Source organism: Neodiprion virginianus, chromosome 3 (genome assembly GCF_021901495.1).
Source record: "Neodiprion virginianus isolate iyNeoVirg1 chromosome 3, iyNeoVirg1.1, whole genome shotgun sequence".
Lineage (NCBI taxonomy): Eukaryota > Metazoa > Arthropoda > Insecta > Hymenoptera > Diprionidae > Neodiprion > Neodiprion virginianus.
The window spans coordinates 28707365-28727038 of NC_060879.1; the positions used below are offsets into that span (position 1 = coordinate 28707365).

Here is a 19674-nt window from a genome sequence, read left to right on the forward strand (position 1 = left end):
TAAATTTATCGTCCAAATATTTTTCATTCACGTTGTGTGAAAAAAATTACAAATTTTATATTTACAATTTCCGAAATAAATGTATACAATTTTATTTTGTACAATAAGCTGATATATTGTTATATAGTAAAGGAGGGCTGTTAGATGATTTACTGTTTTACGAATTGTAAAAGTAGTTATATAAACTTCTTACAGACCTATTTTCTCTGTATAAAATACTTTCACCGATATCTGGTTCGAAAATCATTTTAATAAATCTGCTATTTCATATTATACTTGCTGCTACCATGTAGCTGTACACTTCGAGTGAATACTTTGCAAATAAATGTTATTATAGGTATACTATAATTCTGTATTTATTATTACAACTTTGAAGTTTTGTCTAAGCAGAACTGTATATATACGTATATATATATACGTATAAATGAATGCAGTTAACTTTTATATAAACTATGAATCAGAAGAAAATTCTGCATGTAAGTTGCAGCTACTAAACGCCACAGTGATTCTGATTTAAATAAATTAAACATGCAGATCAATGTTGTAACTATGCAATTCATTCTTGTTTACAGAAACTCAAAACTTGAGCCCTGAACACTATACAAGACGAATAACACGATTTTCGTAAAATCGTAAAATCCTTCCGATCCAGTCATTTCTAATAATTAAATTCGAGCAAATTCCTTCCTACAATCAAAAACTTTCACTACAATTACTTTGGTCGTCATGGTAAATGTTATATACCAAATTAAAAATCAATTTTAAGTACGAAATGTGTATAGAGATCTTATCCATAAAAACCACTATTAATATCCTTAACTTATAATCTACAGTATTTACAAGAATAATTAACGGAGTGCTGTTTTGAAAATCATAGTTCCAGGCTCATCAAACGAAACAAAATACATTTCTACAATGATTCAAGCACTTCTATACCGTTCATAAATAGATTATAATTATCAATATCATTATTATTATTATCAGTAATCCTTCACTGATATTTGCGTTTATTGCTCACGTTTAAGTAAAGACATCAAATTATGCTTCAGAGATCTTTTAATTGAGTCAAATATTGGGAATATTTTAAGTAGTATATCTCTATATACATAGAGACATTCAGAGTGGTTGTACATATATATTAGGCACTAAATGGACGGGTTGCGTTATATTTATAGGCCTTCTTCAATATTATAAGTAAATTATTCAACATTAAGGACACTTATTATCGCTTAAGTACACTTCGAATGGATTCGTTTAGTTTAAGTATCACTGTTAATCTTATACTGAGCATATATAGGAACCTACTCGAGTGCATTTATTTTTTTGTTTTCGGAATGCATTGTAACGATATATCTAGATCTCGTTTTTTTTTTAACACTAGCTTCTGCATATCAGGTGTTATTATTGTCATTCTATAAGGCCGTCATAAGTTGACTGGTCAATGATGAGAAAAGCTTACAATTAGTTTTCAAGACTATCTAATTATATGAAATTGTTGGGCAGATAAAGTGTGACTCAGATAGCCTAATTGCTAATAAACGGTTGAACTTCGTTTAAAACTCAATCCTGGATGGCGATCCTACATTTTTTCACACTTGATCTAAACATCACCAACTGCATAAATCTGATGGTGGCCTGATTTCATATATATTGCGTCTAAAGTAAACTGCTTAAAAAATCCATTGGTAATGCAATACTGTAACAGAATATTTTTCAGAACTTGGGTAAATGCACTCATGAAGCAGTTATCCTGAAACTCAACTGATGCTAAAAAAAAGCTCTCCTAATTGTTTCTAATTCAGTTACGGCATATAATAGTGCATTTTAAGAACCGCAATATAACATTCATGTACATGAGTAAAATACGGCAATTTCTGGTCGTTTGTCATCTGCTAGAAGGTAAAACAGTCAATAAAATTTATATTAACACCTGCTTTTGTCTTTTCTGTTCAGAAACTAGATTTCGATTCGATTGAAAATTCATCAGTTTCAACATAAGCAAGTTCACAAACGAAATGAACATCCGCCTAATATACAGAAATAATCGTTTCTATTATGTACTTATCTATACCCTTATTAACTGGTGTTATGACAAAAATAATGCTTACAAAATCTCATTGCGGCTGAGGAGTAGAAGAAACAATAACTTATTCAAGGGACTAGGTTCAACTGACGACAACTCTTGTTTACACACTTCAAGTTCCCTAGATCAATCTTTCTTCCGGCGGAGGTTTCATCACATTGTCCATTTCTACTCTGGGGTTACTAAATTCTTGAGCACTGGGGCTATATGTACCGCGAGTAGCCCGTTTTTTTCGAGCCATCATAAAAAGGGCTATTAATGACCCTGCACCAATCAAAAGTAAACAACCCACGATGGGGCCAACTATTACAGCAATGTCCAGTGCTTGGCTGCCCAAAGAAAGTTTTTGCTGAAAAAAAGTTTAATTACGTTGACATCACAAGAGAACAGTTATCATTATTACATTTTTACACCGTAACCCTTCTGAGATCTGAGTTGTCCCGCCCATATCGCAGTTCTAGTGGCAACTCTAATATTGTGGGTGGTTTGAGCATTCAAGAATCAATATTTGATTCAATGCTGAATTTTCTTACCTCTGTACAATTATGCCCACCGTAATCTGAGGTGCAGTGACAAATATAACCAGAATCATCAAGACATGTGCATGTTCCTTCGTTTTGGCATGGTGTCTAGAATGTAAATTTGGAATGTATAAAGTTCGATGTATTTCTATCGAGAAATATATTATAAACAATCAACATATACATCTTTCTTATTTGATAGATAAAGTTATAATTATAAAATCTTCACAATCAAGAAACTCACCTGAATACACGGATCTAAAACTTCACAATTTCTACCACAATAACCCGGGATACAGCTGCATTGATAACTTCCTGGTAAATTTTCACAGTGACCATTTTCACAATTCACTGGCATCTGTGCACATTCATCAATGTCTATTGAACAGTCAGAGCCGTTGTAGCCCGTATGAGAACAATCACACTTGAAATTGTTCACCCCATCCAAACATTTCCCGCCATTTTTGCATGGGACATTACCGTTCGTATCAGCAGCGCAATCGTCTATATCCGTTTCACAGTACATTCCAGTGTAACCGGCAACGCATGTACATTGTGGAGTCTGTAAAATGGATTGAGAAGATTTTTGGTTTACCTACCAGACCATGAATTGAGGAGCTCTCATCGATGTCTATACTTAGTAACCTTTTAGCTTACAAATAATAGTCAAATCAGTTTAATTGCGGAAAAGTAGAAAAAATGTCAATTTAGATATCCACTATTAGTTACGATTTCCAAATTATGTACCTGATAGAGATAATCACATCGTCCACCATGCTGACACTTATTGGGCATGCAATATGGGGTGTCACAGAATTGTCCTTCAAAGCCTGGCATACAGGTGCACGTGAAGTTATTACCAGTTTTCGTATCAACTACATCCGTACAAGTAGAACCATTTTTGCACTTGTGGTCCGCACATGTGATTATTCTCACTTCCTCACATAAATTTCCTGTAAATTGATCCGGACATTCGCAACGGAATGACCCAGGAAGATTCACGCAAACACCATCATGCTGACAAGTAGTAACACTTACACATTCGTTGATATCTTCGTCACAACTGAAATATGTTCCAGTACAGAGATTAAACGGACTCTTAACAATTAGCTCGGTTAATTTATGTGAAACTGTAATATTTATTATTATGAAATAGAACAGCAATACGGATGTATATCGATTTAAAGCATTCTCCAGTCATCTCTTAGTTTTTATAACTACCCGCTTTACTCAAAATTGATTATAAAATGCAAAAAAAATTAATATTACTCACAGCCAACTCTGCCACCCGCTAGTGCATTCACAAGTATAGTTTGCTATCTTATCCACGCACATAGCTCCATGTTTACATTTGTTATCTATACATTCATCGATGTCTACTGAACAATCATCTTCTGCATAGCCAGGCAGACAATCACAAATGTAACTGTTGGCTTCGTTTAAGCAGTGACCACCGTTTTTACAATCACTTTCAAAACACAGACGACATCCAATATTTTCATAACTGGACAGATTGCCTACCACTTGTAGAGAAAGGTATTCCGTTGGTGTGAAATTGGCATTCTGATATACTTCGTCATAAGTAAAGTAGTGCAAAAGCATAGCACCAATTCTCACTTCACCTAGACAACCCTTAAAGGCATCACCTAAAAATTTGCATTACAAATTATAATCAAATAATCATTATAAATGAATTATGTATTATTTTTATAAAAAATGTGGATTATACAGAACTGACTAAATTAAACTGTGCTTTGAGATTGAAGATATTGTATAATATTTAGTATATATACTTTGAGTTAACTACCTAACACAAAACTATGTGGTGGAGTTGCAGTAGTCATCATGTGCTGAGGATACTCAACGGAATTTCCATCCACAGTATTTCCACCACTGTAGGTACTGTTTGTCCCGATGGTTACATAACTATTCCTGTCTGATAATTCACCACCGAGACCACCCAGCGTCACTGTTCCCGTGCACAGTAACTCATACCATAAAGAGAAACTAAAATTTGGACTTGAATGTGGTATTGTTTCATCATTTGAATTTGCATATCCAGACTCAATTGAATCATTATTCAACTTGATCACAATAGATGTCCAATTTCCATCCGGCTCATTTTTACCAAAGGATAAAGTTCCATGATTATTATAATCTAAAATCCAGGAGATTGAGATATTGTCTCTAAATACAGAGACTGCAAAATTCTGATTCCCACTCTTTGGTGCTATATGCATCAATACACCACCAGTGCGCGATCGGTATGTAATTTCAATAGTGTCTGTTGTTGATTCAGTTCCATTTTGTTCTTCAGACTGTTTATATGTGTAAGTCAATAGGTCGTTGCTGCCATTAAAAGTAGCATTTGCTACACATTCATATCCATCATCCAAATTCTGACACCTTGATCCAGTTGGACAGTCCTGCAGTTGACAAAATTCCATCTCTTGGCACATCTTACCTGTGTATCCTCTCGGACACTGACACCAAAAGTCATTCCACGTTACATGGCATGTTCCATTATGATAACATGGATTACTGTTGCAAACAGGATCAGAGACAACGCCTTCCAAAATTTTTTCTTTATCAAGTATAACCGTGCCAAATTCAATTAGTGTAGGTATGTCTTTTGCCTTTAGTGGATAAAATTCGACTACCATGGTTTCAGAACCGTTTGATATCTGCACATCTTGTATTATGCCTTTAAAATTGGTCTGAGGTGCTTGTTGTATATCCGTTTGACGGTTATCTGCCTGTCTACTGGATCTGGGTGTCTGGCGGGGCAAACCGCCCAAGTACAAAACTGTTACATTTGATTGTCCTGTAGCACCGATCGTTTTTCGGAAATATTCACTTCCGTTTATTTTAACTTGTACTAAAGTCACATTCCTAACAACTTGAATCAAATGATAATTTCCCTGGTTCAGTTTAACACCACCAACAGTGTATGCTTCTGATCCATTGAACTGTATTTGTACCAGCAATTCCCCATGTTCCAGCAGAGCACGGATGTAAGGTTTCTCTTGTTTACCATCGAATTGGGCACTCGATTCAGAACCCAAATAAAATATATCACCTGTATCTTGTCGTGTTCTAATGAACATTGATATGTCTACAATCGATCTGATTGCACGTCTTGCCAAATCATTTACTTTTACTGTAACATAACCGTCAGTGATGTTTCCATATCCAAAAGTGGCAGCAGTCATATTATACTGACAAGTGTGACCAAGATACGGACGTTCACACTTGCAGGAAAAATTTTGCCATCTATCCGTGCAGTGACCACCATTTTTACATGGATTCGGCAAACATTGCTCTGTGCGGGGGCAGCCTGATTCAACATCTACCATCTGAACAGAACTAGATTGCAGCCCAGTGTATATCTAAAAGAATCATTTATATGAACTACTTAGCACCCATTCTCACACCAAGAATCACGTGTGCTTGAAGTTAGCAAAAGAGTTTGTGACAAGATTACTATGAAAACTGAAAAGTACATACCCATTCTCCATTTATGATAACATCTTCAGTGCAGCCAATGAAAAATGCTGGCCCATGAGTCAATCTGCTCAGATAAGTTATTGTGCCGCCAATGTAAGTAGTTGGGAAGGATGTGTGGCTAGCATTTCCTTCATTCAGATTGATTGGATAAATCGTTTGTTCCTCATTAGCAGACAGAACTATATGCGTCGTGTTGATGGCAACAAATACTTTTTGCCACTCGGAATTATTTAGACCAGTACCAATGAAAACACCCTCCCACCTGTTCAGTATACTGGAATGCAAATTCAACTTCCCGTTAACTAATTCCAGTATGTAAAATGTGGAACCTTTACCCATGGCTATTAGACCATCAGGTAGTGTTGTTCGAAATCGAAATTGTATGTCATATCCTTCATCTCTGCTTGTGTTTACCAGTACGTAAGACTTGCCGTTCAATGACATAGTTGTTACCTAACATAAACAAAACAATGAGATTTATTTTATTAGGTAACAAGTATAACGTCTGCTTGATAACAGAGCTTTAACTTAATAATAAGAATATGAATATAATAATTTTTGGAATTACGCAAATCACACTAATGCTGACCGCTTTCGTAGATCGATTATGTTAACTACAATAGTTTATCAATCACTTCATGGAGTATGAAAAAATTTGAAGTAGGGAGATACATCTGTGTGGTCTAGTGGTTATACAATGCTGCGTGTAATGCTTTCTTGTAGCATGTGCAAAGTACTACAGTACTTATAATTTATAAATCAAACACTTTGGTATTTACCAATTCCTCGAGTTTGATAAGAAAATAAAATAAATTATATTATAAACCATTGAGATGTTTCCAATATAAACAAACTTCATTGACAAATATACTTACAATATCACACATCTCCCCATGAAAACCATTGGGACAAGTGCAGTTGAACCTATGTTCTGTTTCATCGACCAAGTATGGCCAACATGTGCCACCGTTTTGGCATGCATTGCCTTGACAACCAATCAATGGTACTGAACAGTTTTTTCCACCGAACCCAGGGTCACATATACAAGAATAGTCCGCTTTTCCATCTAAACACGTACCATGTTCGCATGGTGTATACTTTTTACATTCGTCGATGTCAGTTTGGCAGTGTGTACCCTCAAAACCATCATCACATTCGCACTTATATCCACCGATTCGGTCCATGCATGTACCAGTTACACAGGGGTTACTTTCGCATTCATTGATATTAATTTCACAGTTTTTTCCTATTACACCAGATACGCAAATGCATTCGTAACTGAAAATAGAAAGAAAATAATTAATACAAGCCGTATTTTGGCATTCATTTAACTTGAATTCAGTATCAGCGGTAATTTGCATTGATTCACAAGATCAATTTTAATTATGGTTTACCACAATATCCTACCGCCTGTTTTTGTAAGACACATAGGTATAGCACGAGTTTATAACTATCCACATACATATTTTGTTTGGTTGTTGTGTCTTGTTACTATCACTTGTTAAAAGGTAAGTTAGGTAACCCATGGTGAACAGACTGACATCATTATGGCACTAGGTAATATTAATAATAGCTTACCCACTAGCATTTTCATAGCTGAAGTTTCTTGTGAATATTGCTGGTAATGTTGATGCGTTACTCTTATACAATTCCCGGTTTGATCTTTCAAGACAGGTACCATTAAACTGGCAAGGTGAACTCTCGCATTCATCAACATCTTTTTCACAATTTAATCCTGTGTATCCATCATAACACTGACAGTTATACGACAGGATACCATCTACACATTTGGCTCCATTCATACATGGAGCTGACAGGCAATCGTCAATATTGAATTCGCAATTTGCACCCTCAAATCCAGTATCGGTGCAATTACAGGTGTAATTATTAATACCATCAATACATTCACCGTAATTCAAGCAGGGTGATGACTGGCAATCATCAATGTTTATTTCACAATTATTTCCAGTAAAACCGAGTGAGCATATGCAAGAGTAAAATGCAGTATTATCTATACAAGTTGCACCATTTATGCATGGATTGCTTAAGCACTCGTCCACGTCTACTTCGCAAGTTTTGCCAGCATAACCGTCCTGGCAACTACATTCGAATGCATTTATTCGGTCAATGCACGTTGCATTATTTTTACACGGACCACATAAACATTCGTCAATTTCCATGTCACAATGATCTCCCGAAAAACCTGGTCTGCAGAAGCAATCATAACTTCCATTTGTATTTACACAAATTCCATTGTTGCACAAGGAGTTCCCATATGTCGCACACTCATCAACATCTTGATCGCAAGCTGTACCTAGATTGACAAAGTTTCCGATTAATAATAATTATTGACTGTATAAAACAATACCATAATGTGCTGACCATAAGTCAAGAATTTTAGTTTGATGTAACTCAAAATTTTAAACATGGGGTCAACCCATACTTGGTAATAGAGGACACATCATGGCAAAATGGGGCACATCATTCTGTTTCTGTTTACTTACAGTTAATGAAAATATTCCACATTATCAGCTCAAACATAAAAGAAAGACTTTCCCTCCAGAGACAATTGTTATGCAACCAAAAAATCTTTTTAAAAAAATTAACCATACATCTTTTGACGTGCGTTACTTTACTCCGGTACACCTAATAAAAAACTCGCTTCAAGGAGTAACAAATTTTTTTTTACATTATTTTTCAAGTGTCAACCCATAAGTTCTGCATCAATCTGAAGAGGCTGCACACAAAGTAATGACCATGTGTAGTTTTAATTTCAGTTATTAATTATCTATGCAGCACAATAATAATATTATTGAAGTGTTCATTGTGTCCTTAGTAAAAAAAATGAGAAATCGAACAGCAAACAAAATGAAAATATGGGTTAAAAAGGATATTAGCAAAAAAAAAATGGATTAGTAATAGTAACACGAATTTCATGATCAATGGACTTATTCACTAACTTTGCAGTTACATATAACGACAAAAATTGGTGCAATTGCATTGGAAACAGCTATTGCGTAACATATTTCTTGTGGAAATATTCAACTGTAATTCCCAATTACCATTGGTTCGGTACTGTGGAACTACAGTGACATAGCGGCAAAGTTATTGAATGCTCTTTGAAGAGTAGACAAAATACAAAACACAACCACAATTGCAAACCTCCGGCAAAATAGAATGTGCTACAGAAAAACATAACAGATGAAGCGAAACTTGGAAAATGCGTGCTCTGCTCAAATAACGTTCTATTACCAATTGTGAATATGGTTAATCTTCAATTCAAATAATATAATGTATGAAGCTAAATCATATCGTGACATATACCTTATAATACACACTTCGAAAGTACGGCATACTTGTACAGCTTAATTTAGATTTTAAAAAATTTCCTGAAATTGAAATTCCGAATAAGGACTTGATTTGTATTCGTTAACTTATCGTCAGCACAATACAGTAATTGAATGATAAAAATATATCAGGTTCACGAATTTTCCTTGCCTGTATATCCTTCATTGCATTCACACTCGTATTTGTCACTTAAATCGATGCATGTACCATTGTTGCATGTATTACTTGCACAGTGATCAACAATTAAAGTACAGTTTGGCCCTCTATAGCCATCTTTGCATCTACATTCATAACCATCTATTGCATCAACACAGACCCTGTCATCCGGACATATTGCACCAATGCACTCGTCAATATCAATATCACAAGTCTTCCCCATGAATCCTGGGGCACACTTGCAGTCATAATTTGTTCTCGACCTTGCCACAAGGGTACAAGTACCATTATTCGCACAGGGATTAATTGCACAAGCATCATATTCTCGGTCGCAATTATCTCCCACAAAATCACGAATACAATTGCAAGAATAGCCATTAATTTCGTTGATGCATATGCCTCCGTTTTGGCAAGGTTGCGAAAGACACTTGTCAAGAATATGGCAGTTTTTACCTGTTGACACATTAACTTTATTGCAATTTCACAGTAAGCTTAGACCAAGAAAGAGAAAATTGATTTTAGGAAAACTAAAGCAAAAGCTCAAATATCAAAAAAACCAAATTGACACCATAATTTGAGTTTAAAATGTGAGTACAAAAATAGGTATACAGTACTGAGCATCAGAACAACTACATGAAGCTGCAGAATTTTTAATAATATTCATTCACACAAAGAAATTCAGAAAAATTAAGAAGACGTTCATTATGTTACGAGACATGCACCTTACAGCTAACACAGATGAATGATTAAGTATGCGACAAGCCAAATAATATGCGATATATGGATGAAAAAATTCCACGTTGCGTTTTAATCACAAACATCAATATTCAATTCTTCATATACATATTTAACATATGTATATTATGGACCTGACATGTTCCAAAATGAAGTAAGTGTCTGCAGACCTTTACTACATTCAAACGTAATGGCTACTGGTTTCAAATAAAGATAAATAAGTTATAAATTACGAGATGCAACGTAAAGTGTTGAATTTACCAGTATAGCCAGAGAGGCACTGACAGTAGTAACTGTTCAACTGGTCAATGCAAGTCGCACCATTACGACAAGGATCACTCGCACATTCGTCCAAATCAATTGAGCACTCGGGCCCGGTCCATCCAGGTTCACAACTGCAGTAGTAGCCTCCTGACTGAGTAGTAAATATTAAGGATAAAGCGTGCGAGTAACTTAACACAGTAATATTAAAGGACCATTAATTATTTTCAGTGAATAATCTACTCATGTGTTTTCACTAATTGTAAGGCAGGGGAAGCTGAGTAAATTATCTCGAAGTTGTAATTCGGTTGGTCAAAAAAAAAAAAAAAAAACTTTACAAATTATCGTCCAATTACTGGTCGGGTCACAAGATCAGACACAATGGCAGATGAATTAGATGAAGAAAAAATAGCATATACATTTATGAGAACCGGAGAAGCTGTGGTAATTTTGAAATAGTTTAGTGAATAAAGATTTAAAGAGACGTAGCTGTGTGTGATGATGTACTCGAAATACTTACATAATCATGGCAAGCAGATGCTTGTTTGCAAGGCATGTCTCTACAGGTGATTTGTAGTTCGCATTGAAGTCCTGTCCAAAATCTAGGACATTGACAAACAATGCCACGAGCGGTTTCAATGCAGGTGCCCCCATTCAGACATGCCGAGCACTGATCAGAAATAAGTTCTGTGCATGATGATCCTAATATGCGAACATTAAAACATGACACAGAACACAAAATCACAAAATGTAATGAAGTGAGGAAACAATGCATGCGCATTACATACAAAAGCAAGGATAATCATTAGTAAATGAAATAAATTTCGTAATACATGGTAAATGAATCGTGCAAACAGTGATCATTTTGCTGCTGTTGTCATTCTGTACTATGGAACAATGATCATCCGAGTTCTCCCAAGTCCAAAGCATTGCACGCAACATATTGCAAGAGATGTTCTATTTAATCATTTGTACGTTTGGAAATTGCTATTTCGGATCAGCAAATTAGTCCAATCATAACTGTAAGTAATTCTGAAGCCCCGCATTCAAGTAACAACTAAATCTTTTCTCTCAAAAGTAAAAGAGTAAATTTAGAGAACTGTGCAAGTTGCTGACGTTGAATAGATAATTAAATTATCGACTTACCCGTCCACTCAATAGGGCATGTACAATTAAATCCATCCTGATTACTTGTGCAGGTGCCTCCGTTCAAACATGGATTGTTCGCGCAGAAATTAATGGTGCAATTTGGTGGAATCCCCATAAATCCGGGATTGCATACACACTGCGGTCCGTGATTGTCGGGTATGCAAATACTGTTGGGTGGACAAGCTCCGTTTTCACAAAGACCGTGTAATTCACAGTGTCGGCCAGTATATCCAGACAAACAGTTACAATGATAAGTGCCAACTTCATCGATACAACTACCTCCGTTGGTACAAGGATTGGACAGACATTCGTTTAAATTTAATTCACAATTTTGGCCCTCGAAACCCATAGGACATTGGCATATGTATCCACCATAGTTATCAAAGCACTCGCCGTTATTTAGACAAGGATTATTCAGGCATTCATCGATGTTGATTTCGCAGTTGATACCTCGATATCTGAAATATAATGGAGTTGCTATCGGTTATTTAATCATGGTATAAAAATGACCTCACCCTATGTATGTGTTTGATTACAGTTTATAAGACAATAATAATTAATCACTTTATTTCATATTCACAATATTTTCACTCACCCTGTTCTATCGCATCGACAGGTGTAATTATTAATGCTGTCAGTGCATGTACCTCCGTGTTTGCAAGGATTCGATGCACATTCATTGATATTGATTTCACAATTCTTACCCGTCCACCCAGAGCTACATTCGCACTTGTATTCACCGTCTGCTACATTGTAACAGGTTCCATCATTTTCGCATGGATTACGTTCGCACAGGCTGACTCCCAGCTGCGAGTCACAAAGAGTTCCAGTGAATCCTGGGATGCAGGTGCAACTGTAATTACCTCTAGAATCTTCGGTACATGATCCACCATTTTGGCAAGGATTACTGTCACATGGCGGACCTGCAATTATGTATACAGTTTTAAAAAGGAAATGAAGTGGATATAGGATATAATAACCCACACAGGTTACATCAATATATATTTCCATTAGACTGAATGAAAAATGAAATACTTCTAATTGTTTTGTTAATAAGAGCTCAAGATTTAATTGTTGGATATTTTTTTGTCCCGGCGCACCAGATTCATCTCAAATCATGTGTCGTGAAGCGGTTAATTACTGCTGTACAACTATAACATATATATTTATATTAGTATGCAATCGATATTCAACAGACACATGCACGCTTGGGTTAATACAAAAATTAAGCATCGCCTAAAGCAACAGGACAGGCAGATTGTACATCAATATTCAGGCAGCGCAATAAATGTTGTTGATCTGTGTAAGTATAATTAAGAATCTATACTCGAGAACAAAAATTTTTCTTCACGTTTTAATCCATCGGCCTGTTCACAATCTATGAGAACTTGGAGATAGCTACGCCGAACATCAAGATTCGTTGAGGGCGTTTTTTCAGATATCTCTGGTCATATAACTTCAGGTATAAGATGAAATATAAATCCTACAAATACTACAGATTTGTTATTGAATATTGGCACTTGTGACGTTAGACCTAAGTTAAACTGTTACGAGTTAAATATTATAATGTTAGAATTTTTACAGTGATGGAAATCCATGCATAGCTGTCTCCAAAGAATAGAGAAATAGAAAAATAAAAGATCGTTATCAGACTCTACCATTATCGAGTTGACAGTTGTTGCCAGAGTACCGGGCGAAACAATGGCACTCATAGCGATCCTGTCGAGAGACGCAGGTTCCATGCATCATGCATGGTTCGTGGTCACAGAAGTCTGATGTGGGAACAGTCACTGTCGCTAGGCCACCGACGCTTAGTGGACCACCTGTAATATAATGCAATGCCATGCACACACCACACAACTAGCCTACATGACGTAGCATCAAAATTCGAATGAATAGGTGATAATGCAATTGAATAATGGTCTGACGTAACTGTGATATGGAATGGAAAATACTGATTTCTAAATCCATTTCCAAGAAGACAGATTTCTTGAATCTGAAATTCAGTGAGTATAATAGTTTCGTTCCGTACGTTTATCCCGTAATTTTTTTCACAGCTTGCTTTCATCAAACCAGTGCTAATTTCCTGGATAAGGCGATTAATTCGAAAAGAGCACAAATTTCAGAGATTTATAGAGTATGAACGTATGTTTATGGGTCACAGTTTTGATATTCGAACAAAAATCATGATTATATTTTGTAAATCATAAAAATTGTTTAGGGAAAAATATGAACTTATTACTAATTTCTGATCATTTAAAAACACAGTTATGGTGACAGTAAAAAATGTGCGACAACAACTGAACAAATCAAACGAAGCAAAAACAAACCAACACTAGCTCGACTATGCACAACGTTTGACGGAAATAGTAGCTAGCAAACAGGGTGCACAGCTTTTATATAAAATAAATGAATTAATCAAGTTGTCAATTCAACAATTTAAAGTGTCAATAGTGCTGATAGAATCCAATAACTAAAGACTTCACACTGCGAAAGTACTTTCAACAAATTAAAAATTATGATCAGAGTTCTATGAAGTTGCCGAAGTATCAGTACTTTCACTAAAATTACCAACCATTGCAGTGTTTACATTACATCAAAATTTGTATCCAACGAGGTATTCAAATAATTTGAATCATACTAATGTAGGATCCAAATTGATTTGATTTACAACGATCCGCATTCTATGGCACAAATTAAAACTACATATTCGTATGCAAACTGCGTAAAATATTCCATTCACATCTTACAGCAAGCGTGTTGTAAAAATTACAAGTATAACTTACAGCCTGCAGATTCCAAAGGACACGTTCCAAATACAGCCCCATTATTAATAGTGGAATTTCGTCTGAATAATATACCAGGTCCTTGTAATATGCATCCTTTAAAACCCTCACCGATTATGAGGGGTTCGTTATCGTTATAGTCTGGCAGATTGAGAATACCCGAGTTGTAAGTGCCATTAGCGATCACCTGAAAGTAAGAATATTTTTTTCAATTATGTACTACGGAATTCTTTCGTTAGCGCGTGATTACGTAATCGCATGTTACAATGTCAAACATGAATTGTGATTTCACACATGTACTAATACAACAACAGCTAACACACAACAATCTAACAAAACTTATACAGTTAGCAGTTCGAGTACCACACGCAGGGTTTTGTTGCCATTCTACGGATCCAGCCAAAAACACCAATGGCCTCTGGGACTGTGGCTCCGAAAGTGATTTCTCATGTAAGCATTCGGACACTACTATACTATCCGTTTCAGGTAAAACTTGAATAAGTTACCTGTGTATGTCCGGCAGCGCTGAGGGTAAAGTTGCCGAGCCGGAACAACAAATTCACGTAATGCCAGGCATTGTTCAACAGTTTAGCATTCAACTTTGCTTCGTATCGTTGCTGATTAACAGATGCCAAAAACAGGAGACCCTCTGGAGTAACTTCCAGGCTTATGAAGTCAGGGCCAAAGTGTTGAATGAACAACCTTCCCCCGTCGCAAGTTCGAAAACTCAGTCCGGTTTGCCGATGTACAGATACAGTTGATGCAAGTCTCAGGTATGCCGAACCGTTGAAGTATGCTTCTCGGTAATTATCGTCCGTGTCGTAACTGATGGCGTCTTGGGGTGCCTCGAAAGTAGTTATCAGCAAACTGCTAAAAACTGTAACGCGAAAGAGAAGAATTTTCGATTACTTACGGGTAAATCATTTTTGTTGCGAAAATTTACTATGCATATGAAAAGGACTAGCCACCTTGTGGCCAAAATAATAAAACCATGGTCACAGCTAGTGAGTGATACGGTAATATGATGAATAATTTATTCTGTACAGAAATAACACCAATGGCAGTGCATCTATCTGTATTCCACCTTCGATCTTCTATAAGCCTGCCTTGAGACTTTGTAAAATTATAACTGTCGTCGCATTCTCATAGCGTGTAGATATTCATGCAAATGATAAATTTACAAGTTTCTTGGCGGACGATCAAGTATGCTTTCGTACAAAATTTAGAATCCCGCAAGTGTCTCGCCAGTCTCAAGGATACTCGACGCACTTGAACCGCTGAAAGATTGGCTTCTTTTTGCCCAGACTATTCAACTGACAAAGCATAATGAGGCAATTATTGTCGATCACAAGAATTGTATCTTCTCGAATATTCTATCAAATAGGAATAAAAAATTGAAAAGTTATCGCCTCTTGAAAGAGTGATATTTCCTTACTGTTGGCAGAGGCCATTACAGAGCGTCATTTTGACTGTAAAAGAAGTTTATTTTGCAAGCAAACGCATTTTATACGTTCAACCGAACTGTATAATCACTTACATAAAAGTTTAAACCTGATTCGCAAGATATATATCACTTGATTTCAAGAAATTATAAGTAAATTCCGACTATAACATCAAATGTACAAATTTTCTCAAATCCTGTCAAGATAGCAAACAATTCAAGCTTCCGTCTCAAATGATGTTACAGTTATCACGTGTATAATATTCACAATCAGTGTGTAAGATAAGTGTGCAAGGTATGTTTACAGATAGATTATGTAATCGAGTTGCAGTGTAAGTGATATGATAACAATTACTTATCGAAGTGGCTCCTTGGTTTGTTGACATTTCAATTACCTGTTCGGTTGTCTGACCATGGCAATTATCATTGATAAAGTCGAATACTACTCGTATCATTTTTACTGCAGGTGTAATGATCAGATTAAATCTTACTTAACCACGTGCGTAGATATAAGGATGATACCTTTTGAGACAATTGGAATGATTCATTTTGCCGATAACTCAGAATTGATTTTATGGTCGTAAAATCTCTCGTTATCGCTGAATATAAATCTCAATACTTCGCATGTATATGTTGATAAATAGTAATAAACCTGCAGAGATAGGGTACACCATACATTTAGGATATAGCCTGCGATGTATTCTGAAATCAACGAAATCACACCTCCCATACCGAGTCCAATATACTGGTGAATAATAATTTTAAGGTATAACATGGCAAAAACCTAATAGGTTTAGAACAAATCGGGGACTACATAAAACGGTTCATTAATGAGCAATAATATAAAAACAGGGATCCAAAGTTTTGGCTGACATGATACAAGTATGATCGTTTTTACGTAACTCAATGTCCGTATAGAATTTCTTACATATGCATTTCTGCTAGGAAACGGATGCGCATCAAGGCATAGAGCCATAGAATTGTTTATAGTGAGCATACTAAATTCAAGCTGTAACAAGGCGCACTCCGAACGGCTACCTCCTGCAACAGCAATTAAACAAGTCAGCATTTACGATTTCTTGCAGTATGTACTCACAACCGGAGGAAACTTCAAGTTTTTCAACCAAATCAATTTATAAGCGACTGTCGTATTAAATGTTTTTCCAGGGATACACAATCTTTAGTTGCAAATACAAAAAGCAATCGAATAATTGCTTTGATATTGCAAAGAAATTGCACGAGTGAAAATATACCTAGAAATGCGTAGTACGAAATATCTATATTGCTTGACCGTTATCAAGCTCAATGAAACAATATCTTTTTCGTGATATTATTAGTATAAATACCTATTCATTAAGTTTACTAAATCTATTCGATGGATGAAGTGCACTCAACAAAACAGCGTCTGTAGAAACACCGAAAATCTATTCTCGCAAGAGATATTAGATGAGCAATGACTCGTACAGGTTTCGGCCACCTATTTATTAAAATCAGCACAACTGTATCATTAGTCGTCAAAACACCGATCACAAAGTTTAGACAATATTCAAAAGAGCATTAGTTTTTTTTCTGGAATTCTAGGGGACCATAAACTTATTACAGAATAGATTTGTAGCCAGGTGTTTCGACTGATTAACAACTCAGGAACTTTAAAAGCACGATTAAAAAATCATAACATTAATCGCCACAACAATGAGACAAATGCGACAATATTTCGCCAGTTTTCGGGCACATCTTTTGAACCATTTATCGTAGAGACTCACGATCGAGACTATTTTCAATGAGTCTACAAATAACAACGGCGCATTCAGCTGCTTCGTTGTTTGATACTGCATTCAATTTATGTACAGCATAAATTACATTCAAAGCATATTTTTTTCAATGCTACAATCGTTGAAAAATCATTTCGCAGTCCTTACACAATTATTTCACTGTCTATAATAGGTCTGACATTTGTCAATCGCAACAGAATCTTTCAAATTTGAATGCCAACATTTTTCGTTCAAGAAAGGGCTAAAAGAAAGGTCGACACGGTGTTTGGTGTGTCGTATTACATATTTATAAAATATTATACACATTATATATTACAACCCTCAAATTTACTCACAGCAGCACAACTTTGTACGTCAAGATTAAAAGAATTGCCATTGCGTGCCTTCATGCCCGGCTAACGCGTGATCTTTTAAATTATTTATATCGCTTATCGTTGCTTCGCGTAAGGTTGTTTTATATATATGTCTACTATAATACGACGTGGTAACGTGATCGTATGCATAGGTTTATAATCAATGCAGCCAGATCCACTGAGTATGCACAACTCACATGCTGCACGTGTGCGGGGTAAACCTGCTGCATGCGAGCGTTCTGTGACATACGCATAGCCAAGTAAGGATACACAATCTCCGGCAGTTGAACACTCCACTCCAAAGTTACATGAAATTTACAGCAAAGCCATACACGGTGTTGAGATCCAGTAAACAGGATTGAAATTGGCGTCTATGATATTGAAACACACGGTTTAACCAGAGTGTAGACAAAGTGCATCTTCGCTTTATTGTTCGTTACAAGTTTACTATCTCGCACCTATTAAATGTACGCAACATCATTGCAAGTATTAATATTGCTTTTTATCCGTATAATTTTTCCGCCGAGATTTAAACCCTGTTAAAAATCCTGCGTCGAGTATGAGTTACGTTACAATGGCAATTGAATACTTACTGCTAAAAATTTTTCCTTCGTTTCAGACTTGATTTCAGAATGGAAAGTCGTTAGTATCAAATACTACGCGGATTAAAACCGTGACAGAGGAAGATTTTTTTTGCTATCACTAAATCGCAATACATAGTGAATTGGTATAAAGCAGATATGCCGCTTCTTGATTTCTTCGTTAGATGAAAATGTATTTAAGTTTTGTTGTTCAGCATTGCATACAGAATAGCACTGTTTTGAGCGCTTTATCACGTTTACGAAACGTGGACTTGGATATTTGGAGATATATACGACAACGTCGAAATCGACCAGGGCACCTTCTTAAGGCACAGGTGAAATAGAAAAATAACAATTTCACCGACATGGAAGATGAAAAAGTTCATACGACTGGATGAGCACACAAGCGTCGTACCGGAAAGATAACGACCGAGACTACTACAACATCGTGGAAAGAAACTGCGTATAGTTTGCGTCGTAGTTAGCTACGTATAAATTAAAAGGAAAGCGGAAAGACGTTCGGCACTGTTTATATACATACATACATATGTGTAGGCAAAAGTCAGGTTTAAGCGATAGGTGCCTGTCTTATGTTTTGCATGGGCGTTACGGGAAGTCAATTTGTGTCAAGTGGTGCAGATACGAGAACAGAAACCAGGTGTATTGAAGTTAAAATGTCTCTTGACAAGGCCTCGACATTGCAAAGCAAGTTTTGTAAAAACTCGAAAAAATATGATAGTTAATACGTACAAGTAGTTATTCGATTATGATAACAACAGACTGTGCAATGCAATAATCTGGTTAAAGTATCAACTAAGCTACAGCTGAATTAAAGGCTACAGCGACATTTGTTGGGTACGTCATGTAATGCCGATACGTGAAACAAGAATGCTGAAAAAGAGCGTTGAGGAATTCATGAAAAGAGATCGTAATGCGGCGACAGACGGAAAAACACGATATTTGCATAGAATGCATCGCGAT

At 36.0% G+C, this 19674-nt stretch overlaps 1 protein-coding gene across 6 annotated transcripts in view; it reads right to left on the reverse strand.

Annotated features, from left to right (window-relative positions):
* Positions 1 to 32: 32 nt before the first annotated feature.
* Positions 33 to 19674, reverse strand: part of LOC124299735 (protein crumbs) — a 33731-nt gene continuing 14089 nt past the window's right edge. Inside the window, exons 2-19 of one of the 6 annotated variants that reach the window (XR_006907054.1) lie at positions 15053 to 15423; positions 14547 to 14733; positions 13419 to 13583; positions 12356 to 12683; positions 11758 to 12218; positions 11132 to 11313; positions 10612 to 10765; positions 9610 to 10068; positions 7690 to 8425; positions 6987 to 7389; positions 6112 to 6564; positions 4412 to 5993; positions 3878 to 4250; positions 3352 to 3667; positions 2849 to 3166; positions 2617 to 2712; positions 2109 to 2432; positions 33 to 1892 (exon numbers count right to left, since the gene is read on the reverse strand). Coding sequence is in view for 5 of the 6 variants with exons in the window: in XM_046753044.1 (XP_046609000.1) it covers positions 2205 to 2432; positions 2617 to 2712; positions 2849 to 3166; positions 3352 to 3667; positions 3878 to 4250; positions 4412 to 5993; positions 6112 to 6564; positions 6987 to 7389; positions 7690 to 8425; positions 9610 to 10068; positions 10612 to 10765; positions 11132 to 11313; positions 11758 to 12218; positions 12356 to 12683; positions 13419 to 13583; positions 14547 to 14733; positions 15053 to 15423 (6812 nt within the window). In the remaining variant the exon portion in view is untranslated. Of the gene's footprint in view, positions 2433 to 2616; positions 2713 to 2848; positions 3167 to 3351; positions 3668 to 3877; positions 4251 to 4411; positions 5994 to 6111; positions 6565 to 6986; positions 7390 to 7689; positions 8426 to 9609; positions 10069 to 10611; positions 10766 to 11131; positions 11314 to 11757; positions 12219 to 12355; positions 12684 to 13418; positions 13584 to 14546; positions 14734 to 15052; positions 15424 to 19674 lie in introns of all 6 variants that reach the window. The other 5 variants (XM_046753044.1, XM_046753045.1, XM_046753047.1 and 2 more) reach the window with 5 other exon arrangements.